The sequence below is a fragment of the Galeopterus variegatus genome, unplaced genomic scaffold, assembly GCF_000696425.1.
Source record: "Galeopterus variegatus unplaced genomic scaffold, G_variegatus-3.0.2 Scaffold4643, whole genome shotgun sequence".
Lineage (NCBI taxonomy): Eukaryota > Metazoa > Chordata > Mammalia > Dermoptera > Cynocephalidae > Galeopterus > Galeopterus variegatus.
Window position 1 is genome coordinate 16,192 of NW_007730754.1, and position 18,314 is coordinate 34,505.

Sequence of the window (18,314 nt, forward strand, 5' to 3'; positions counted from 1 at the left end):
TGGGAATTCTGGACAGGTCAGGAGACCTCTGGTACCAAATAAACATTCTACCATACCGAGGCCTGGCCAATGGTGATTCTCAGAGGAGTGGAGGGCTCGGTGGAAGAAGACCACTGAGTCCTCCTGCTTGGCCATGTCTGTGTGATACTCCATTCCTACCAACTCTACAGGAACCCTCAGTCAGTCAGCCAGGCAGCCTTGAGCCAGTGGAGAATCTGTTCTCAACCACAGATAGTTTGACATGAGAGGAGGTGGGGAAGAAGGGCTCCCCCAATTCCCTGCACATTTTTAGGTGTCACACTGAGCAGTGCTGGTCTGAAGCCCTCGTACTAAAACGCATGCCAAGAATAGAGAGCAGAAGTAGAAGAGGTGACATCTGTCAACAAAAGAGCAAAGAATGCAACATATTCTCTTAATCTAACACTAATCCTTTTCCTGTGCGTGTGAACGTGAGAAAGACGACTCCTAAACAAAGGTGTGGAAAGGACCCACCCCCCACAAACAACTAGCTCTCAGTCCCTGAACACTGAATCACAAATGAGAAATACAGCAAACAGAGAAATAGAGGAGACTGAAATTCTGTCCACATCTTTCCATATACTCAATAAAGCGAAAAATACAACTTTTTCTTCTTATTCCAGTATGGTAATCAAAGGCCCAAGATATTCAGAGGCAGGTTATTGTGCTCAGACAAAAACTCTAAGCATTCAGCTAAAAGAACTTAGAGAGGTGTTGGCCCTAAAAAAGAAAGTGCGACACACACCTTCTCGTAACAACAAAAATCTCTTAAGACCCACTCTATTACAGCATTTGCAAACACACATTAAATTATATACTAAAATAATAAATGAAATTTCTTGGGAGTTTGAAAAAGATCTTTCAAATCTTTTCATCACGATGTAGTGGAAATCCCTGTTTCTAGAGTTGGCGCACTTTTCTTTCCGTGCTTTTTATATTGACATCTAACTTGTCCACTTTGGTTGTCAACCGGTCAAGAATGTCGTCTTGCTCCTCAATTTCTGTCTGTATCCCCAGGGCTATGTCCTTCAGACGGCCCAGTCCCATGGACAGCTCATCTGTGGGAGAAGAAAATGACATACAGGCCTGAACAAACATAGTCACAGCACCTTCAAATGCTTCTCATTCCCTCCTATGTGCTCAGCAACATCTGGATTACCAAGTTGTCTTCCTTATACAACAGGCTAAACTCCAGGGCTTTGGTTACATTTTCCAAAATAAGTGCAAGTGAAAGGAATATCTGTTTACTCAGTACACGGTAACATGTGCTTAATGTAGAGCCCATCCCTCACCCTCTCGCCCCCAAGATAACCACTGTTAATATAATGGTATTTCTCTTACCAGTATTTAAAAAAATGGATATAAATCTACATAATTTTCCAGCTGCCTTTAAACCTTCTAATAGGTTGCTGCACATTTCAAGATTACTTAGTGCCCAAGGATAAGAGAAGCACAGAAGGGCCTGGAAAACACATTCCCTTCCTTAGACCCCACAGTGAGTACCTTGGAGAGGTATGCTGGTCACTAAGTTATGCTGGTCACATCCAAACCCACTGGCCTGATCTTTAGGAGCAAAAACCTCACGTCAGTGGATAGAGCTCAGAGTGCCTGCTTTCCTTCCTTCCATCTCCAGCTCCCTAAAGCTAGACCAAGCACAGATCTGGAGTGGCAAATATGGGGACCCCCGTCTGGAAACACATCTCAGAGACAGACCTTGTAGCCCCTACCCCAAACTCCCTCTGCAGAAGGCTGCATCCCCCCATCCACTCTGCAGGGGCACTCTGTCCCTGCCCTGCTACCTGGGGTGCCCTGCCAGAAAACACATACTGCAGATGTTCCCATTGGACCCGAATGCTGTGTAAATCCTTTACTTCTGTTATTAAATTCACATTTCTACACATTCAGTGGTTCATTCATTGCTACCACCTCCCAGATCCACAAACACATCGATGCTGTGAATGTGCTGAGTTATGATGGTCAGGTATTTCCCAGGACCAGGCTGCCACCATTTCCTTTGCTTACTTTGTGGTCAGGAAGAAGACAATGGTCTCTGAACAAGTTGAGTACACAGACCCCCGCAGCCATCCCAGGGTTCCCATGTCAAAGAACGAAGTGCTGAGGGTGCTGGGCTTCTTCAGACATGCCACTGGGCTGAGCCCGGGTAACTGTGCAGCACAATACTTTTGGCAAAAGCTCAGCTCTTGTAATAGGTTAAAAAATTACTGCCGAAATTCAAATCTGAATAGGATAAGTGAGAGCCCCATTTCTGCAAAGAAAAAGTGTAGTATTGACTCTGGTCAGTTTTACTGAGTCTGAGTTCAAATCCTGACCCTGCTCTTTAGGTGTGTTCTGGCCCACTTGGGACTCAGACCATAGTGGAGGTGACTATCCTGTGAGAGGAAGGCACCCAGGAACGGCCCAGCCACAACTAGCCACTTGTGCTAGAAACCTTCTATACTCTCTTTCCCTCCTTAAGGCTTTTCCAGTGTTTGTAATATTTTTTTTACCTTTCATAAAGTTGTAAATTCAATCTGACATTCGTTTTTGTTTTGTTTTGTTTTTGGCTGGGATCGAACCCTGGACCTTGGTGTTATCAGCATCATGTTTTAACTAACCAAGCTAACCGGCCAGCCCTTACTTTACTTAAGAGGGATAATGTCTATGAGGACGTGGCCAGCATTAGGAGTACATGAAAGGCCTCTTTGGCACACGATGATGTGAAAAGAACAGAGGGTGGGTGTGAGGGGCAAACATGCCAAGAGACTCTGGTGTCCCCTGGTGGGGCTGTACTCTTAAGAGGGATAATGTCTATGAGGACGTGGCCAGCATTAGGAGTACATGAAAGGCCTCTTTGGCACACGATGATGTGAAAAGAACCGAGGGTGGGTGTGAGGGGCAAACATGCCAAGAGACTCTGGTGTCCCCTGGTGGGGCTGTACTAACTGTAGAAATGAGTCTTAATTGATTCTGCCAGGGTGAAAGGTAAAGCCTCTTTCCCAGGTTAGTGATTCTGTGTGTGTGCACACTGGGTTGGGGGGAGCCTGCCTGGGGCTGCTTTCTGCTTTTTCACCAAGAATAGCAGGCCAGGAAAGAGCCAGAGAAGAGAGAAGAGGTTGTGTTCTATAAGCCTTCTTACTTGTGAAATTCAATATAAAACATTAAGTGAAAAAAGGTCAGAATACACAAATACTTGGCACTGGTACCACAAATCTAAGCAAATCAGTTCTTTAAGAATAGTCTTCAGTTCTATGCTTCTTGAGTTTATTGAAACCATGGAGAGTAAAACCTGTGAAGTCGTCCTGGGCCTCAAGAAAACAAAAAGTCGGATGAAGTAAAGTCACCAGGCAAGGGAGCTAGAACGAGAGGGGGCTTGCACAAGTCCCTGAAATAGGGGGAGGCTGTGGCAAGAAAAGTGTGAGTAAAGGTGCCTGTAGGGGCAGTTGGTGTGGCCTGCGTCAGCAGAGCCAGGTAGCTGCACTCAGAACAAGTTGCCACCTCTGCCCCAGCCCTCTATCCACTCTGTACTGCGTCCCGCGGGACCCACCTGGGCAGCAAGTCCTCAGTGCCAACTGCATACCCTCAGCCTCTGGTAGTGGGCAGTACTCAGATTTTCTTCCTGCTTCACTCCTTGAATTCTTTAATTCAAGGGGACTAAGTATCCTTTCACAGTCCCCTTCACACCCCTGCCACCAGCAGGTACCAGCCCCATCCCAGGGAAGGACAGGGTTTTTGAGACCCTTTGGGATGTTGCAGATATACCTTCTGCCTTGGAGAAGTCTTGGGCTCTGGAGGTCAGAGTCAGAAGACAGAAGCAAGAGGCTGCTGTCTGGGGTTTTCCTGGGCTCTGAGAACAAAGGGCAGGCAGGGCTTGGGGCCTCTCCCCTGCTGTTGGCAAGCTGGCAGCAGCCTCCCTGGAGGACACTGGCCATGCAGGTCTGAAATGTTAACATTCACACCCAGAGCAGCAGTGGCAAGCAGTGGGTGGTAGAAACACATTTATTTGCTCTTGCTTATGTCTGTTCTCTAAAGCAATGTCTTATTTGTATGAACATTTCTTTTAACGCTTAAAAGGAAGATTATATTCACTGACTCTGTAATTCCATTTCTAGCAATCAAGCTGCAAAATGTGGCCAAAGATTTCCACATGGGAATGGCCAAAGGATTATTTACAGTGGAAAACAATGGAAATAACCTAAACGTTCAAGAGCAGGGGAATTAAACTGTTAAAGAAATTCTGTAGTTTAGGAAAGTGTTCAAGACATAAGTGAAAAAGCAAGATACCAAAATATATATACTGAGTGATCCCCAGTACCTGTGATGTTGTATATAAATGTGAACATACATATGTCAAAAACAGAAGGATTCACATTAAATCAATGGTTACTGCTGGATAGTAGAATTACGGGTGTTTATTTCCTCATGACACTTACCTAACTTTCATAATTTTCTACAATGAATCTATATACACAGAAAGAAAGGTGAAATGTCACTATTAGTATTGCTATTTGGGGGGGGCGGCTGGTCGCTATAGGGATCTGAACTCATGACCTTGGTGTTACAAAGCTGTGTTCTAACCAACTGAGCTAATTGGCCAGCCCAAGAAACATAAAGAAAAAGAGTACATGTTTGCCTAATGTGTCACCTGCGCTACCAGCTCAGGGCTGGAGGATTGGGCATTGCCCTGGGCAAATGGGACAAGGAGCCCATTGGTGTATCCCTCCTGGGAGGGGAAGCAGGAGGGAACCCTGCGCACAGACACCCAATACGCATCTTCATGGCTTTCAGTTTTGCTTCCCAGTACATACCTTCAAAGCAGGAGGGAATTTTGTTTCTCTCACCCACTTTGCCAGCTCCTACCAGGGGCTGGGAACCTGATGGAGTGACCCAGGTAGCCATCAGGGGGGACTCCTGTTCATGGAGTAGAGGTAAGAGGAGGCAGCACGTCTGAGATGTCACCCAGTACAAAATCATGGAAACTGCTCATGGGCCAACTCCTCCCTGAGCTTCAAATGACTGACTTGTCCTTTCATTCAAAAAATAATTACTGAGTGCTTGCCTACTGGGCCCTGGGTATTAAGTGGTGACAAGATACAAACACTCCTGTGCCCTCCTGGAATTTACAGTCTGGTCAGGAAAGCATTGGATAAGCCAGCAGATACATGATTACAAAGGGTCGGGGCAGTACCAAGGAAACAAGGGGGCTCTGAGAGATGACGACAAGAGGCCACATTAAAACAAGACTCAGGGCATGAGAAGGAGCCAGTTTCAAAGAATGGGGAGGAAGGACTCTCCAGGCAGATGGGGGCCACGAGGCAGGAAAGACTTGCATGAGCAGTCCCACAGGAGCCTGCAAAGCAGTGAGGACAGGAGGGGGCCTCAGGGGGCCAGGGACATGGACTGTGTTCTAAGTGTGCAGGGCGTCCATCCACGAGAAGTTTCAGAAAAAGAATCCACTGCCTGACTTATGTCTTGAAAGCAGATATGTGGCTAATGTGCAATAGCAACATGTGTGCTGACTCTTCCCAGGCCAGGCACTTTCCTAAGTGCTTTATGGTGTGGCATGTGTAATCTTCCTGCCAGTCCTCAGAGGCAGCCTGTTTCACAGGGGAGGAAACCAGGGGTCCAAGTGGCCAGGTAGGAAGGACGGAGCTAGTGGCTGCATCCAGGCTGTACTGTACTGCCTCTTGGGGACTCCTGGGTCCCTCTGGCTGTCATGATCCACAAGAGGTGAGGATGGCTCGGCTGGACTGAAGCAGTAAGTGGAGAGAAGTGGACAGATTCCAGACAGTGAGGTGCAAGGTGGACGTGACTCAGTGAGGGAGCAACTCACTGGTGGTTCTTGGTGCCCTGGCTGCACTTGGCAGGAGCTGCCTGGAGGACAAGTGACTTATGGAGGGTGGGGCAGATCTGGGTCTTACCTAGGTTGCTGTCGATCTTCTGGTGATAGGCTCGAAGGTGTGGGTTCTTCGGATAAGTATCGGTGCTCACAGCAGAACTAGCCCCTCCAGAGACGGAGTCTGAGTTTAGAAGGAAATACCGGGAGAATGGTTAACTGACGTCCCTTGAAACACTGCCTCACAGGGGCTGGCCTGTGGCTCACTCGAGAGAGGGCGGTGCTGATAACACCAAGGCCACGGGTTCGGATCCCATATAGGGATGGCCGGTTGCTCACTGGGTGAGAGTGGTGCTGACAACACCAAGTCAAGGGTTACGATCCCCTTACCGGTCATCTTTTAAAAAAAAAAAAAGAAACTCTGCCTCACAAAATTAATCTTGATTTGGAAAATGGACAGAAGGAATGAGGGACCGAGGTGGTTTTTCTGAGGCCATCCAAAGGGACAATGGTGGGAATGGATACGATGTGCTAGGGAGGAGCACGGGGAAGGCTCATGGGCCGGAGGGAGAGATGCTTCCATGTGGGTAGGTCAGGCCTCCAGCCTCACCCTCAGCCCCTGGGAGATAAAAGACCCTCAACCTCTGGGTCACCTGGTCAGACCCTGGCATACAAGCTCTGGAAAGAGACAGAAATTCCTACAAGTGACAATACAGCAGTGGAACTGCAACAACACAAAACTACACAGGCTTGTGGACAAGGTCTAAACACCAAACTTACTATGTTACGGAAATGGGGTTATACGTGACATTTTTTCTTTTTGAAATTTATTTCTATGCTGTCTTTTCACTTAAAATAAGCAAAAAAGAAATGTTAAATAAAACACATTTGCCCCAAGAAATCTTCCTTGAACTTCAGTTTTGAAATGCACACAGGAAGGCCCTGGAATCCCAGTTTACCTCTTTTGGGCAAACATCTCTTTCTAGACTTAGTGTATTTCCTCCAGCTCTAACCTGCTAAATCCATTCTATACATACAGTGGCAAGTTTTTTATTTTTTTGGTGGCTGGACGGTATGGGGAGCAGGATCCAAACCTTTGACCTTAGAATTACAAGGCCGTGCTCTAACCAACTGAGCTACCTGGCCAGCCCTCGAGTTTGTTTCAAGTCCCTTAAGTTAACATACATCACACAAATGAAACTCCCTTTAATTCCTTAAAATCGTGTCTTTTGGGTGCAGGGTCCTGTTCCACTTTTCCAGGGTATGACAAGGTGGGTTTTCCTGAGCCCTTTGCATTTTAGTTTTCTCTCACTTCCTCCCATGATTTCTGGCTTTCCAGACTGAACTGTGCTGATGTCAGTCTGTCTTGACCCTGACCCTGACTCTTCTTCCATCAGGTCTTTCCTTAGCTGTGTCAACCACAACCTTGGTAGGTTCTGGCACTTCCAGGGTGTGTCCTGCCTTCCTTGAAGTAAGCATTTGGTTTCTACCACCATTTTGATGTGCCCGGCTTTCTAAGGAGCCTATGAAGACCCCAGGAGGCCTAAATTCCCTTCCAGATAAGGGATGTTTTGGGGCCTATCATTTGATATTAGTGGCATGTCTCAACCAAGACACATTCTATCTTGCACACCTTGTTCATGCTGCTTTTCCTCCCACTTGGGCTCGAGGCTTGTATTAGTCTCCTACTGCTGCTGTGACAAACTACCACAAACTTATCTTTTAGTTCTGGAGATCAGAAGTCCAACGGGTCTCACTGTGCTAAGTTCAAGGTGTTGACAGAGTTGTGCTCCTTCTGGAGGCTCTTGGGGAGAATCCAATTCCTTGCCTTTTCCAGCTTCTACAGCTCACCTGCATTCCTTGGCAGGTGGCCCTTTCCTCCATCTTCAAAACCAGTAGTATAGCATCTTCAGATCTCTGACTGTGACCCTTTTCCACTTACAAAGGACCCTTGTGGTGATATTAGGACCAACTGGATAACCCAAATTCATCTCCCTATTACAAGGTCAGCTGATTAGCAACTGTAACCCCATCTGCAACTGTCACTCCCCTCTTGCAATATAACTAAACATATTCATGGGGTCTGGGGTTAGGACGTGGGCACCTTTGGGGGGCCATTCTTCTTACCACAGGGGTTTTCCTGCATTTGGCTTTTCACTGCTGGAAGAGCTCAGAGCTACACAGGGCAGGAACCAATGGTGAGCAGGCTCATTTTCTATGGAACACAGGCCCATTTCTTATTCCACCCTCCACGGAGAAGGGAGAGATTGGGGAGCCCCATTGTAACATACACCTCCAGCTCTGAGAGAGTGCACTGGGTCCCTAAAGCCCTTCACCCAGCACATGTGATGCTAGCAGCTAGAGCCTCCACCCCCCCACCCCAGAGAGGCCAACACCACCCAACCCCTCAGGGTCAATGCCAGATCCAAATGTGGATGCATGTACAGGTCTCCACTCACCTGAGTTATCCAGCTTTCTGAGGTTTGGGTGGCTGGCCTGGTATTTTGCCTCCTGTTCTTTACTAATACTTATGGCTTCTTTCAATCTTTGGATAAAAATAAAGAAAAAGAAAATTTTTACAAAGGAAAAAATACCTATGACACTGTTATTGGTCTTTTCAAGTGATGTCTGTATGCTGAAAGTTAAATAACTCCTCTGTGCTAAGCTCCTTTTGACCAAAGCAGGGATTTCAACAGCCCCCGCTGGGAGCACCTTGGGCTGTGCAGCTAGCTTGCATAGACCCTTCCTTGGGAGTGCAGTATCTAGTTAGGAGGCCCTGCCTAGGGAATGTGAGGAGGCCTAGGACCAGGCAGATGAAAAATACATGAAATGACCAAATGGCGACGTTAGACCAGGGTCAGCAAACTATGACCTGTGGGTTAAATCTGGCCCACCACCTGTTTTTGTTTTGTTTCCCAATTTTTTTATTGTGGTAAAATAAACAAAAAAATTCCACCACCTGTTTTTGTACAGAAAAAATGGCCTTTACAGATGGCCATTTGCATTTGACTGGATGATGGGGAATACTAACTTTGAATTTCAATTAGTGGTAAAATAAACAAAAAAATTCCACCACCTGTTTTTGTACAGAAAAAATGAACTTTACAGATGGCCATTTGCATTTGACTGGATGATGGGGAATACTAACTTTGAATTTCAATTAAGAATTTAAGAATTTCATTCTTCTTATGAATAGACCTGTATTACCAAAAAGATGTACTCAGCTATTATTGTTTTTGTTTTTGGCACCTAGCTAGCCTGAGGATCCAAACCCTTAACCTTTTGGTGTTATAACACTGCATTCTGACCAACCAAGCTAACTGGTCAGCCCTTGTTTTTATATTTTAAATTTTGTCATTAAAAATTTGTGGAAATTTGCTTTTTTCTCTTGTTATACAAGTCCCTACAAAATAACTTTGGTTTTGCTTCCTGGCCCACAAAGCCTAGTTTGCAAACTCTGGCTGTAAACAAGGACTTCTCTGGGCAACTCAGAGTCATTCAGACTGTGCCTGGTGCTCTGCTGAGCCCCTCCATGCCCCTGTTGAGTCCTATGCCACTTCTGCTGAGACCCCTGGTGCCCCACTGAGTCTCCAAAGGCATGGCAGATGCCTTGTCTGGGAGCTGAGCGTCCTCAACANTTTATATTTTAAATTTTGTCATTAAAAATTTGTGGAAATTTGCTTTTTTCTCTTGTTATACAAGTCCCTACAAAATAACTTTGGTTTTGCTTCCTGGCCCACAAAGCCTAGTTTGCAAACTCTGGCTGTAAACAAGGACTTCTCTGGGCAACTCAGAGTCATTCAGACTGTGCCTGGTGCTCTGCTGAGCCCCTCCATGCCCCTGTTGAGTCCTATGCCACTTCTGCTGAGACCCCTGGTGCCCCACTGAGTCTCCAAAGGCATGGCAGATGCCTTGTCTGGGAGCTGAGCGTCCTCAACAGCCTGTTCTTTTCCTCTGCCCAAGCTGGGAACCACAGTTATTCTCAATATGTGCCAACTCTCTACACAATGCCACTCTCAGCAATCCCGGTAAACAAATGTCCTCTAGATCCCCCACCCCGCAGGTATCCCAGAAATCTGGCCTTCCTTCTGCTCTGCCTCTCTTTACCCTTGCATGGATTATAGCAAATGCCTCTAAATTCGACCCCCTCTTTCCAATCCTTACTCTCCATGGGTGCCGGGCATCTTTCTTTCTTATTTATTTAAAAAAAAATTTTAAAAGATGACCAGTAAGGGGATCTTAGTCCTTGACTTGGTGTCAGCACCACGCTCTCCCAAGTGAGCTAACCAGCCATCCCTATATAGGGATCCGAACCTGTGGCCTTGGTGTAATCAGCACCACACTCTCCCAAGTGAGCCATGGGCCAACCCTGCCAGGCATATTTCTAAAGCAATCGAGACATGCAGCTCTCTGGTTAAGTCTCTAATGACTCCCCAGTCATAAGAGCAAGTCCAGATTCTTGCAGGTTAATGGTTTTGCAGGCCCCCAAGTAGAATATAGCAGAGCCTGGTGACATAGAAGGATTTAACACTTGAGGATTTCATCACTCAGAAGCAGTGATTGAAGGTCTAGAATACATAGCTGGTTCCTCCAAGCACCTCTGGGAGCCGTGCGTGGACAGGCTGGGTGCAGGAAGAGATGCTTAGCTTCTGAGTCCCCTGGCCACCACCCAGCCTGCACATCTCAAAGTTTTTTGTTTTATTTTCTGGCTGGTAGGGGATCTGAACCCTTGACTTGGTGTTGTCAGCACCATGCTCTTGCAAGTGAGCTAACCGGCCAGCCTTGACATTCTTTTTTCTATGCACCGTCATAAACATAGCATTAATACATAAACGGTGAAAACTTGGTTTCTTTGTGTAAAATGGCTTCCCCCAAAGAAAGCCGATTCCTAGGGACAGTGATAGAAGTGATAAAAAAGTGAAGAAGTCTGAGAGTAATCAGCACCACACTCTCCCAAGTGAGCCATGGGCCAACCCTGCCAGGCATATTTCTAAAGCAATCGAGACATGCAGCTCTCTGGTTAAGTCTCTAATGACTCCCCAGTCATAAGAGCAAGTCCAGATTCTTGCAGGTTAATGGTTTTGCAGGCCCCCAAGTAGAATATAGCAGAGCCTGGTGACATAGAAGGATTTAACACTTGAGGATTTCATCACTCAGAAGCAGTGATTGAAGGTCTAGAATACATAGCTGGTTCCTCCAAGCACCTCTGGGAGCCGTGCGTGGACAGGCTGGGTGCAGGAAGAGATGCTTAGCTTCTGAGTCCCCTGGCCACCACCCAGCCTGCACATCTCAAAGTTTTTTGTTTTATTTTCTGGCTGGTAGGGGATCTGAACCCTTGACTTGGTGTTGTCAGCACCATGCTCTTGCAAGTGAGCTAACCGGCCAGCCTTGACATTCTTTTTTCTATGCACCGTCATAAACATAGCATTAATACATAAACGGTGAAAACTTGGTTTCTTTGTGTAAAATGGCTTCCCCCAAAGAAAGCCGATTCCTAGGGACAGTGATAGAAGTGATAAAAAAGTGAAGAAGTCTGAGAGTGGTGGCCCCTGGTCAGAAACCAAGTCTTGAATAAGTTAGAGAATTTCAAATTGGGGGTAGTTAAATCTATGACAAGAACGGATCTTGCACGAGCCTTAAATGGAAATGAGAACAAGCAGCTTGTGAAGCTGTGTCAGCAAGGATGACAAGGGCTTACCAAGGGACAAATAAAACTTTAGAGAAGGCTGAAGAGTTTCTGTGAAAAGGATGTACACAGGAAATGCATGACTCAATAGAAGTTTGATTAGGAGAAACTCATTTTGAAAGCTTTTAAGCGACAATACTCCTGTATTTGTGGATTAAGGGTTTTAAAAGAATCATGAACATTTTATTCACAATTTATTGCATCTTATAGAAACAATCAGACATTGTTGTGATCTTTGCAAATTGAGGGATTTAGGAGCACAGAAAATGTCTTCAAAGGCCAGACCTCATTGTTAGGAGCCTGCTGGGCACGTGAATGGGCAGTTGCCCATTTCCCAGCTTCTCCTGTGCTGTGACTACCACATGTCCGCCCTGACCCCCTCCTTCAACTGGCTGGCTCCTCCACAACCTCGACTGCATGCAAAAGGTGAGCTCTGTGTTGCCTTCCTTTCCCCTCCTCCATGCATCGCCGTTGACTGTTTGCCTCTACCACACCTCCCAACAGACAGACTGTGCTCCTGCAGCTTCAGCTCCCAACCACAGGCACAGATGTGCAGAGTGTGGGCGCTCAGGCCACATGAAGGAAGGAACCACTCAATGCCACTGGAGCACCCTCTCCTATGAAGCTGCACAGATTCATATTGATGCACATTTGGGGAATAGGTGAATTAGTGTGAATTGCTTCAATGAAAAGTTTTGCTTTCTCACATTTATGAAGTGATGACAAGAATGCTACAGCTGATTGGGGCTGATCTGTGGGCAGGAGGCCAGGCCAGGGTACATGACACCGGGTACCTCGAAGCCCACCTCGCCGAAATAATTACGGCTCTTTCACTAATGGGAAGACTTTGTTGGGAAGACCTTGAGTTTTCCAGATACTCAAAAAAAAAAAAAAAGAAAAGAAAACTGCCCTTGGAATCACAGGACCTAAATGGCTTTTATAAGCAGTGTTTGGGACTCCAAGAGCCCTGGGGAACAGCCTTTGAGAAGAGGCCTGCGGAGGGCCAGCCTGTAGCTCACTTGAGAGAGCGTGGTGCTGACAACACCAGGTCAAGGGTTAAGATCCCCTTAAAAAAAAAGAAAGAGAAGAGGCCTGTGGGATACAGAAAAGTACCTATCACAAACTCATCAGTATCCCACTCTCTAAGGGCTTGCTCTGCTTCTAAGTCTGTGCAAAGAAGATGTCTTAGGCCAAAGTGAATGAACAGCCTACCTTCTCCTATGGTAATTAAATGTAGCCAAAAACTAGTATATAAAACATCTTTCTGATTTGAATATTGGGGAAAAATAAACCCAACTCCAGTTGGGGGAAAAAGAATGAGAGACATTTAATATTAGGGTTGAGCTGGACAGTCTGGGATAAACGGTGATTATGGCTGAGCCAACAAACAAACTCTCATAGCCTTGGCTAGTGCATCCACAGAAAATGGCCCCCAAGTACTCACCAAGGCCTGTCTCTTTTCCTGCAGTTAGTTTCCTCTCCATAAATCCCAGCAACTTCACCTGCCTGTTCTTTCTGCTACAGCCACCTACATTCACCTACATTCATTTTTTCCCAGACCTACTGGGAGTTTTCTAATTTCTTCCCTACCACACCCTACATCTTGATCTGGATGGGGGTCACACAGGTATATAGACAGGTACACAGTCATTGGCTCTCTACTTAAGATACATGCATTTTATTGTACCTTGGTCATGCATCATTAAAAAAAAATAGCTCTGAATTATAGAATTAAAAGAGAGAGAGGGAGAGACGGTTATGAAACCTGTATAATCATATTCTATCAAATATTTTTTGGGTTAAATTGAAGCAGGCTATAAAACCAAAGGAATATCATTATTACAACTACGAAAATACTAAAAGGGAAAAACTAAATTTTCAGTTTCTATGTTATGGTAAAGTGTAGATTTTCTGTAATATGGCCATTTTAAAAATAATGAACAACAGACACAATGTTCTGAGATATGAATAGTAGTAATTGATTTTAGCAGAAACTTGATTCTTTTATCTCTGAACATGTGACACAAACCTGCCAAAATTTCTTGGATGATTTTATTATACTTCTAGGCAAAACTTTGGGGGAAAATAATCTCTAATTATAAATGAAAAAATCAAAGAATAACAAAAAACAAAAAAATGAAAATCAATGGGCAAATTGGATTAGATACTGAAAAGTTGCATATAAAGACTTTCTAGGGCCGGCCCGGTGGCACACTGCTACAGTGCGCCGCTTGGGAGTGTGGTGGCGCTCCCGCCGAGGGTTCGGATCCCACATACAGACCGGTTCCCGCTCACTGGCTGAGCGAGGTGCGGGCCCAACACCGAGGGTTGCGATCCCGTTGCCGGTCCCGATCCCGGTCCGGTACGGGCGCGACACTGAGGGTTGCGATCCGTTGCCGGACACGAAAAAAGACAAAAAGGAAAAAAAAAAAAAAGACTTTCTAAAGCAAAAATTCTGTGAAGTAGGTCATGTTTGTACTGATTAAGCTTTTTGAAATGAACATTCTGTCTTCCAAAGTACTGGAGTCACAATGCTTGGAGTAGTAATTTACAGGAGATCCAGTTTATGCAGAATTTACAGACTAAACACCAATCAGATGAACATAGTCAGGAACAGAAGAGGTTTCTCATTTCAAACTGTTTGAGGACAAATCCCTCCTGATGAGTAACTTACAGAGTTCCTGGATCCCTTTAAGGCACTGATACAACCTGACAGTCTTGGCCATTTGCTCTAAAACCCACTTCTGCTATTTTATATCGGGACAGCTGAAGACGTACTCACCTGCTGTTGGGCTGGGGGGCGAGGGTGCCATTCTGTTCAGGTGAGGTCTCTGCTGGTTTGGATTTGAAGTAATTAACGAGCCCCCCAAACACACTCTTAATGCTGTTGATGTGCTTCTGGCTGGTTTTCAGATCCTGATCCATCTTGTCCACCATCTTCTCTGTGCGTTCTAAGACTCCTCGCTGACGGACGAGTTCCTGGGTAAAATGAGAGGCAGAGGTATTAGACCTTTTTGCAATTCTCCCCCAACCCATTAGAGGACCACACACAGTAGGCACTTCATAAACCCTCAGAGAGCACACATATGGGGATAGATATTGTCATCTGTGAGGGGCACACTATCCTTTCTGACAACACATTTCTTGGTCTCTCTATCCCCACCCTACTTCTACTTGCTTTCTTTATCTGTTTTCCCAAGAGGCTGGCTCACAGGACCTCATTAAGATGTATGGAAGTATGCCAGTTGGGGTCAGAGTCCAGGGCCTTGACTGGCAGCAGACCCTCTCTAGCCACCAGTCCTGGTAATCCTCACAGGTTTGGACCTGGCATCACCCCTGGACTCAATCTTGTACTCTTCCTGTTCAGATGTGGGAGTTCCTTTTGGGCCACATGACCCTCCTGGGTCTGGCCAAATCTTCAAATTCTATTTCATGAGCTAATGTCCTTTCCGGGCCACATAAGTGTTTGATTCCAGCCAATCCACAGTTTCAGCTTTAAAGCCTGTAGCAAGGGTGACCCTGTCACAGGGCTACTTTCTCTGCCTGGAATGCTCCTTACTTGGATACTTGTATGGCTCAGTCTCTCATTTACTTCATGTTTCTACTTGAAGGCCACCTCCTCAGAGAAGCCTTTCCCAAACATCTTCTCTAGAGTAGAACTCCTCCTTCCAACAGCCCTCCCCTCTCCACTGCTTTCATTTTCTTTTCAGCACACAAACTCCATGGGGTAGGGACTTGCTTTGCTCACCCAAACATCTTCTCTAGAGTAGAACTCCTCCTTCCAACAGCCCTCCCCTGTCCACTGCTTTCATTTTCTTTTCAGCACACAAACTCCATGGGGTAGGGACTTGCTTTGCTCACTGCTGAGTCTCCAGTGCCTCACTCAGCAGCTGCTCACTGCAAATCTGCCGAATGACACACTGCAGCCACAGAGACAGCTTGAACCTGATCCCCCCAGAGCTGATGGTTCTGGCTGTGGATCTGAACTTATCACAACAGCAACATTAACAGCTTCCTGTATGTGTGACAAACTTGCTTGAGTCCCTATTTCAGGATTTATCTACAGCCAGTCCAAGCTGTGTTCTCTGTCTGTGAGCTGCCTTTCCAGCCAGAAGACTCTCGGAAGCTTTGTTTTTCCTGCTTTATGAAGTAGCCTCTGCCCTCAGCTACCCTCCTCTGAACCTTCTACTCATGCATTTCCCTGTGGCTTAGCAATTATATTAACTACACAAATTTTCTTTACAGTTGTTCTCTCTTGATACCTAAAAACAAAGCCATGAACAAGTTTTAAACACACACCCTGGAAATGTGAAGGGCAGAAATGAAACCATATATGACTGCTGGAGCCTATTCAGAGATAAAGGTGTCTGCAAAAGGTCTGCAGGGCATTTAGGGGACCCAACGTGTAACTTGGGTTCTTGTTCAGTGGGTGAAATTTAACAATATTGATAGGCAAAAAGCTAAAATAATGGTTGAATGTTTACTATTAAATTCTGTTTAACTCTTATTGGAAATAAACTTACAACTGCTGAACTTTACAGCTTTGAATGGTAATGTTTTTCACCAGCTCATGAGACATGTTTGAATAAACCATCAGGCTTTTTAAAGCAAAAAGAAAACTGTTTTTCATATTGTGTCCTTCAATATGTCAAGCACATCTTGCACGGGCTAATTTTCAGAAGAAAAAAAAAAAAAAAGCTGCTAATTTATCTGGAATTTCTGCTTCTTCCAACACCTCAAGTTTATCAGCTTCATGTCCATACTGAGGTAAGTCTTTTCTGTAACAAGGCAGAGATATAAATTATGATTAAAATTATTTTCTCCAGTATCTATGTGTTTTTTGAGTTGATATATTTCTAACAGTCCAGTCCCAGCTTACTTCCCAGGCTGTGGATGACAGAAGATTTTGAAGCTGGAAAGATGCTAACAGCAGCTGGAGGTGGAGGTGGGGGGTGGGACTGAGGTCCAAGGCTCTGCTTTCACACCAGGAGGGAGGTCCTTGGTTTCTCTGACAGTGAGCTCCTCCCATCACAGCTCTTCTCATAAACCACTTGATCTCCCACCTTGGCCTCCTCATCTCAATTTGGAGAGTTGTAGAGGTAACAAGTAGCTGACAAAACCTTCCCTAACTTGCAGTGAGATCTTATTTTCTTCTGTTCACAAGTGGCACATTCTGTCAAACCTTCAAAGAGTCTGTGTTACTGAGCTGACTTGGTAAGAAAACCAGACATCTGATTTAGATGTTACAATGGAAGTGCAGAGAAATATGTGAGGGTGGCTTGTGATGCACATGAGGCTAGAAGGCCAGAAGAATAAGTACTGCTCTGGTCTCTGGAAGTTTTTGTGTGCTGGAAGCTGGTGTTTATTGAAGGTCATAAGGCCAGCAGAGGAGGAGGAGCTGCTTCTACTCAAATCCTCCCCCAGGAGGCAGAGGAAATGACTGGTCACAACACGTTTGCGACCTAGTTCCAACCAACAAGGAAGAAGGGCAGAGCACACATCAGGAGTGCCAGAAAAGAGAGCCCTAGGGCTGGCCCGGTGGCGCACTGCTACAGTGCGCCGCTTGGGAAGTGCAGCGGCGCTCCCGCCGAGGGTTCAGATCCCACATACAGACCGGCCGCTCACTGGCTGAGCGAGGTGCGGGGGCAACACCGAGGGTTGCGATCCCGTTGCTGGTCCCGGTTCGGTACGGGCGCGACACTGAGGGTTGCGATCTGTTGCCGGTCACAAAAAAAGAAACAAAAAGGAAAAAAAAAAAAAAAGAGAGCCCTGCTGGTCTGTAAGGAAGGCTGGCTGGGTACCTGCACCCTGACCAGTGCGAGGACATGCCTCAAATGCTCCAGCTCCCAAGGTGCACTTCCCTCCTGAGAAGTGGAGCCACGTCAGATCTTCTCCATCTGTCTCTGTGGGAATGAGACTGCCGAAGGGACCAGGGTGGCTGTGAGGGGAGTGAGCTCCAGAAAGTGCCCTCAGTGTAAAGGACAAACATGCAAAGTGCTTACTTAGCTCAGGTAATGACTGAGCATTACAGGTGATTCCCCTCCACTCCCTTGAGCCCCCAAAGGAGTTTTCTAAACTTAAAACAGGAGGGGCTGGCTGCTTAGCTCAGTTGGTTAGAGTGCAGTGTTATAACACCAAAGTAAAGGGTTCAGATCTCCAAACTGGCCAACTGCCCAAAAAATAAATAAATAAAGTTAAACTGGAAAAAGAATACTGACAGAGAAAGGATCTGGTTGGGCTGGCGGTACAATGCCAAGGGACAACACAGAAAGGGAGAATTTCTCAATTCCTCTTTGGCTTGTGACTTTTTTTCAAGTAGAGGGATCCCTGATGGAGCAAGGGGAAGGAGAAGACAGGCAGACAAAGACCCTGTGGGGGCACACGCTGCCCAAAGTGAGGTGACACCCGCCCAGACAGATCATGTCCAAGGCACTGAGGACTTCGAGACATCTGGGGATCCTTGCTGGCAAAGTGCTCTTTGCAAACACACACACACAATGACAGAAGTGCTGCTAGAGCTCTACCCACAGATACTACTGAGTGCCCATTCTCTGCCAGCACCGTTCAAGGGGCTACAGAGTCAGTACTGAACTCAACACCCCATAATCTTTGTCCTAATAGCATTCACAGTCTAATGGAGGGCAAGATGAGTGAAGTTCAATCTGAAATCTTATTTGTTGACAACATTGTGGTGCTGGAATTGGAGGAAGGCAGATGGGTCCTTCTTCCTTGAGCTTACGATCTCATGGGGGAGACAGAAAAGAGAGCCATCATATA

General features: G+C 46.0%; 1 protein-coding gene across 1 annotated transcript in view; it reads right to left on the minus strand.

Moving 5' to 3' along the window:
- Positions 1-577: 577 nt before the first annotated feature.
- SNAP29 (synaptosomal-associated protein, 29kDa) overlaps positions 578-18,314 on the minus strand; it is a 24,338-nt gene continuing 6,601 nt past the window's right edge. Inside the window, exons 2-5 of the mRNA XM_008588035.1 lie at positions 14,320-14,516; positions 8,311-8,396; positions 5,937-6,035; positions 578-1,076 (exon numbers count right to left, since the gene is read on the minus strand). Coding sequence (XP_008586257.1) covers positions 919-1,076; positions 5,937-6,035; positions 8,311-8,396; positions 14,320-14,516 — 540 coding nt within the window. The 3' untranslated portion in view covers positions 578-918. The remainder of the gene's footprint in view (positions 1,077-5,936; positions 6,036-8,310; positions 8,397-14,319; positions 14,517-18,314) is intronic.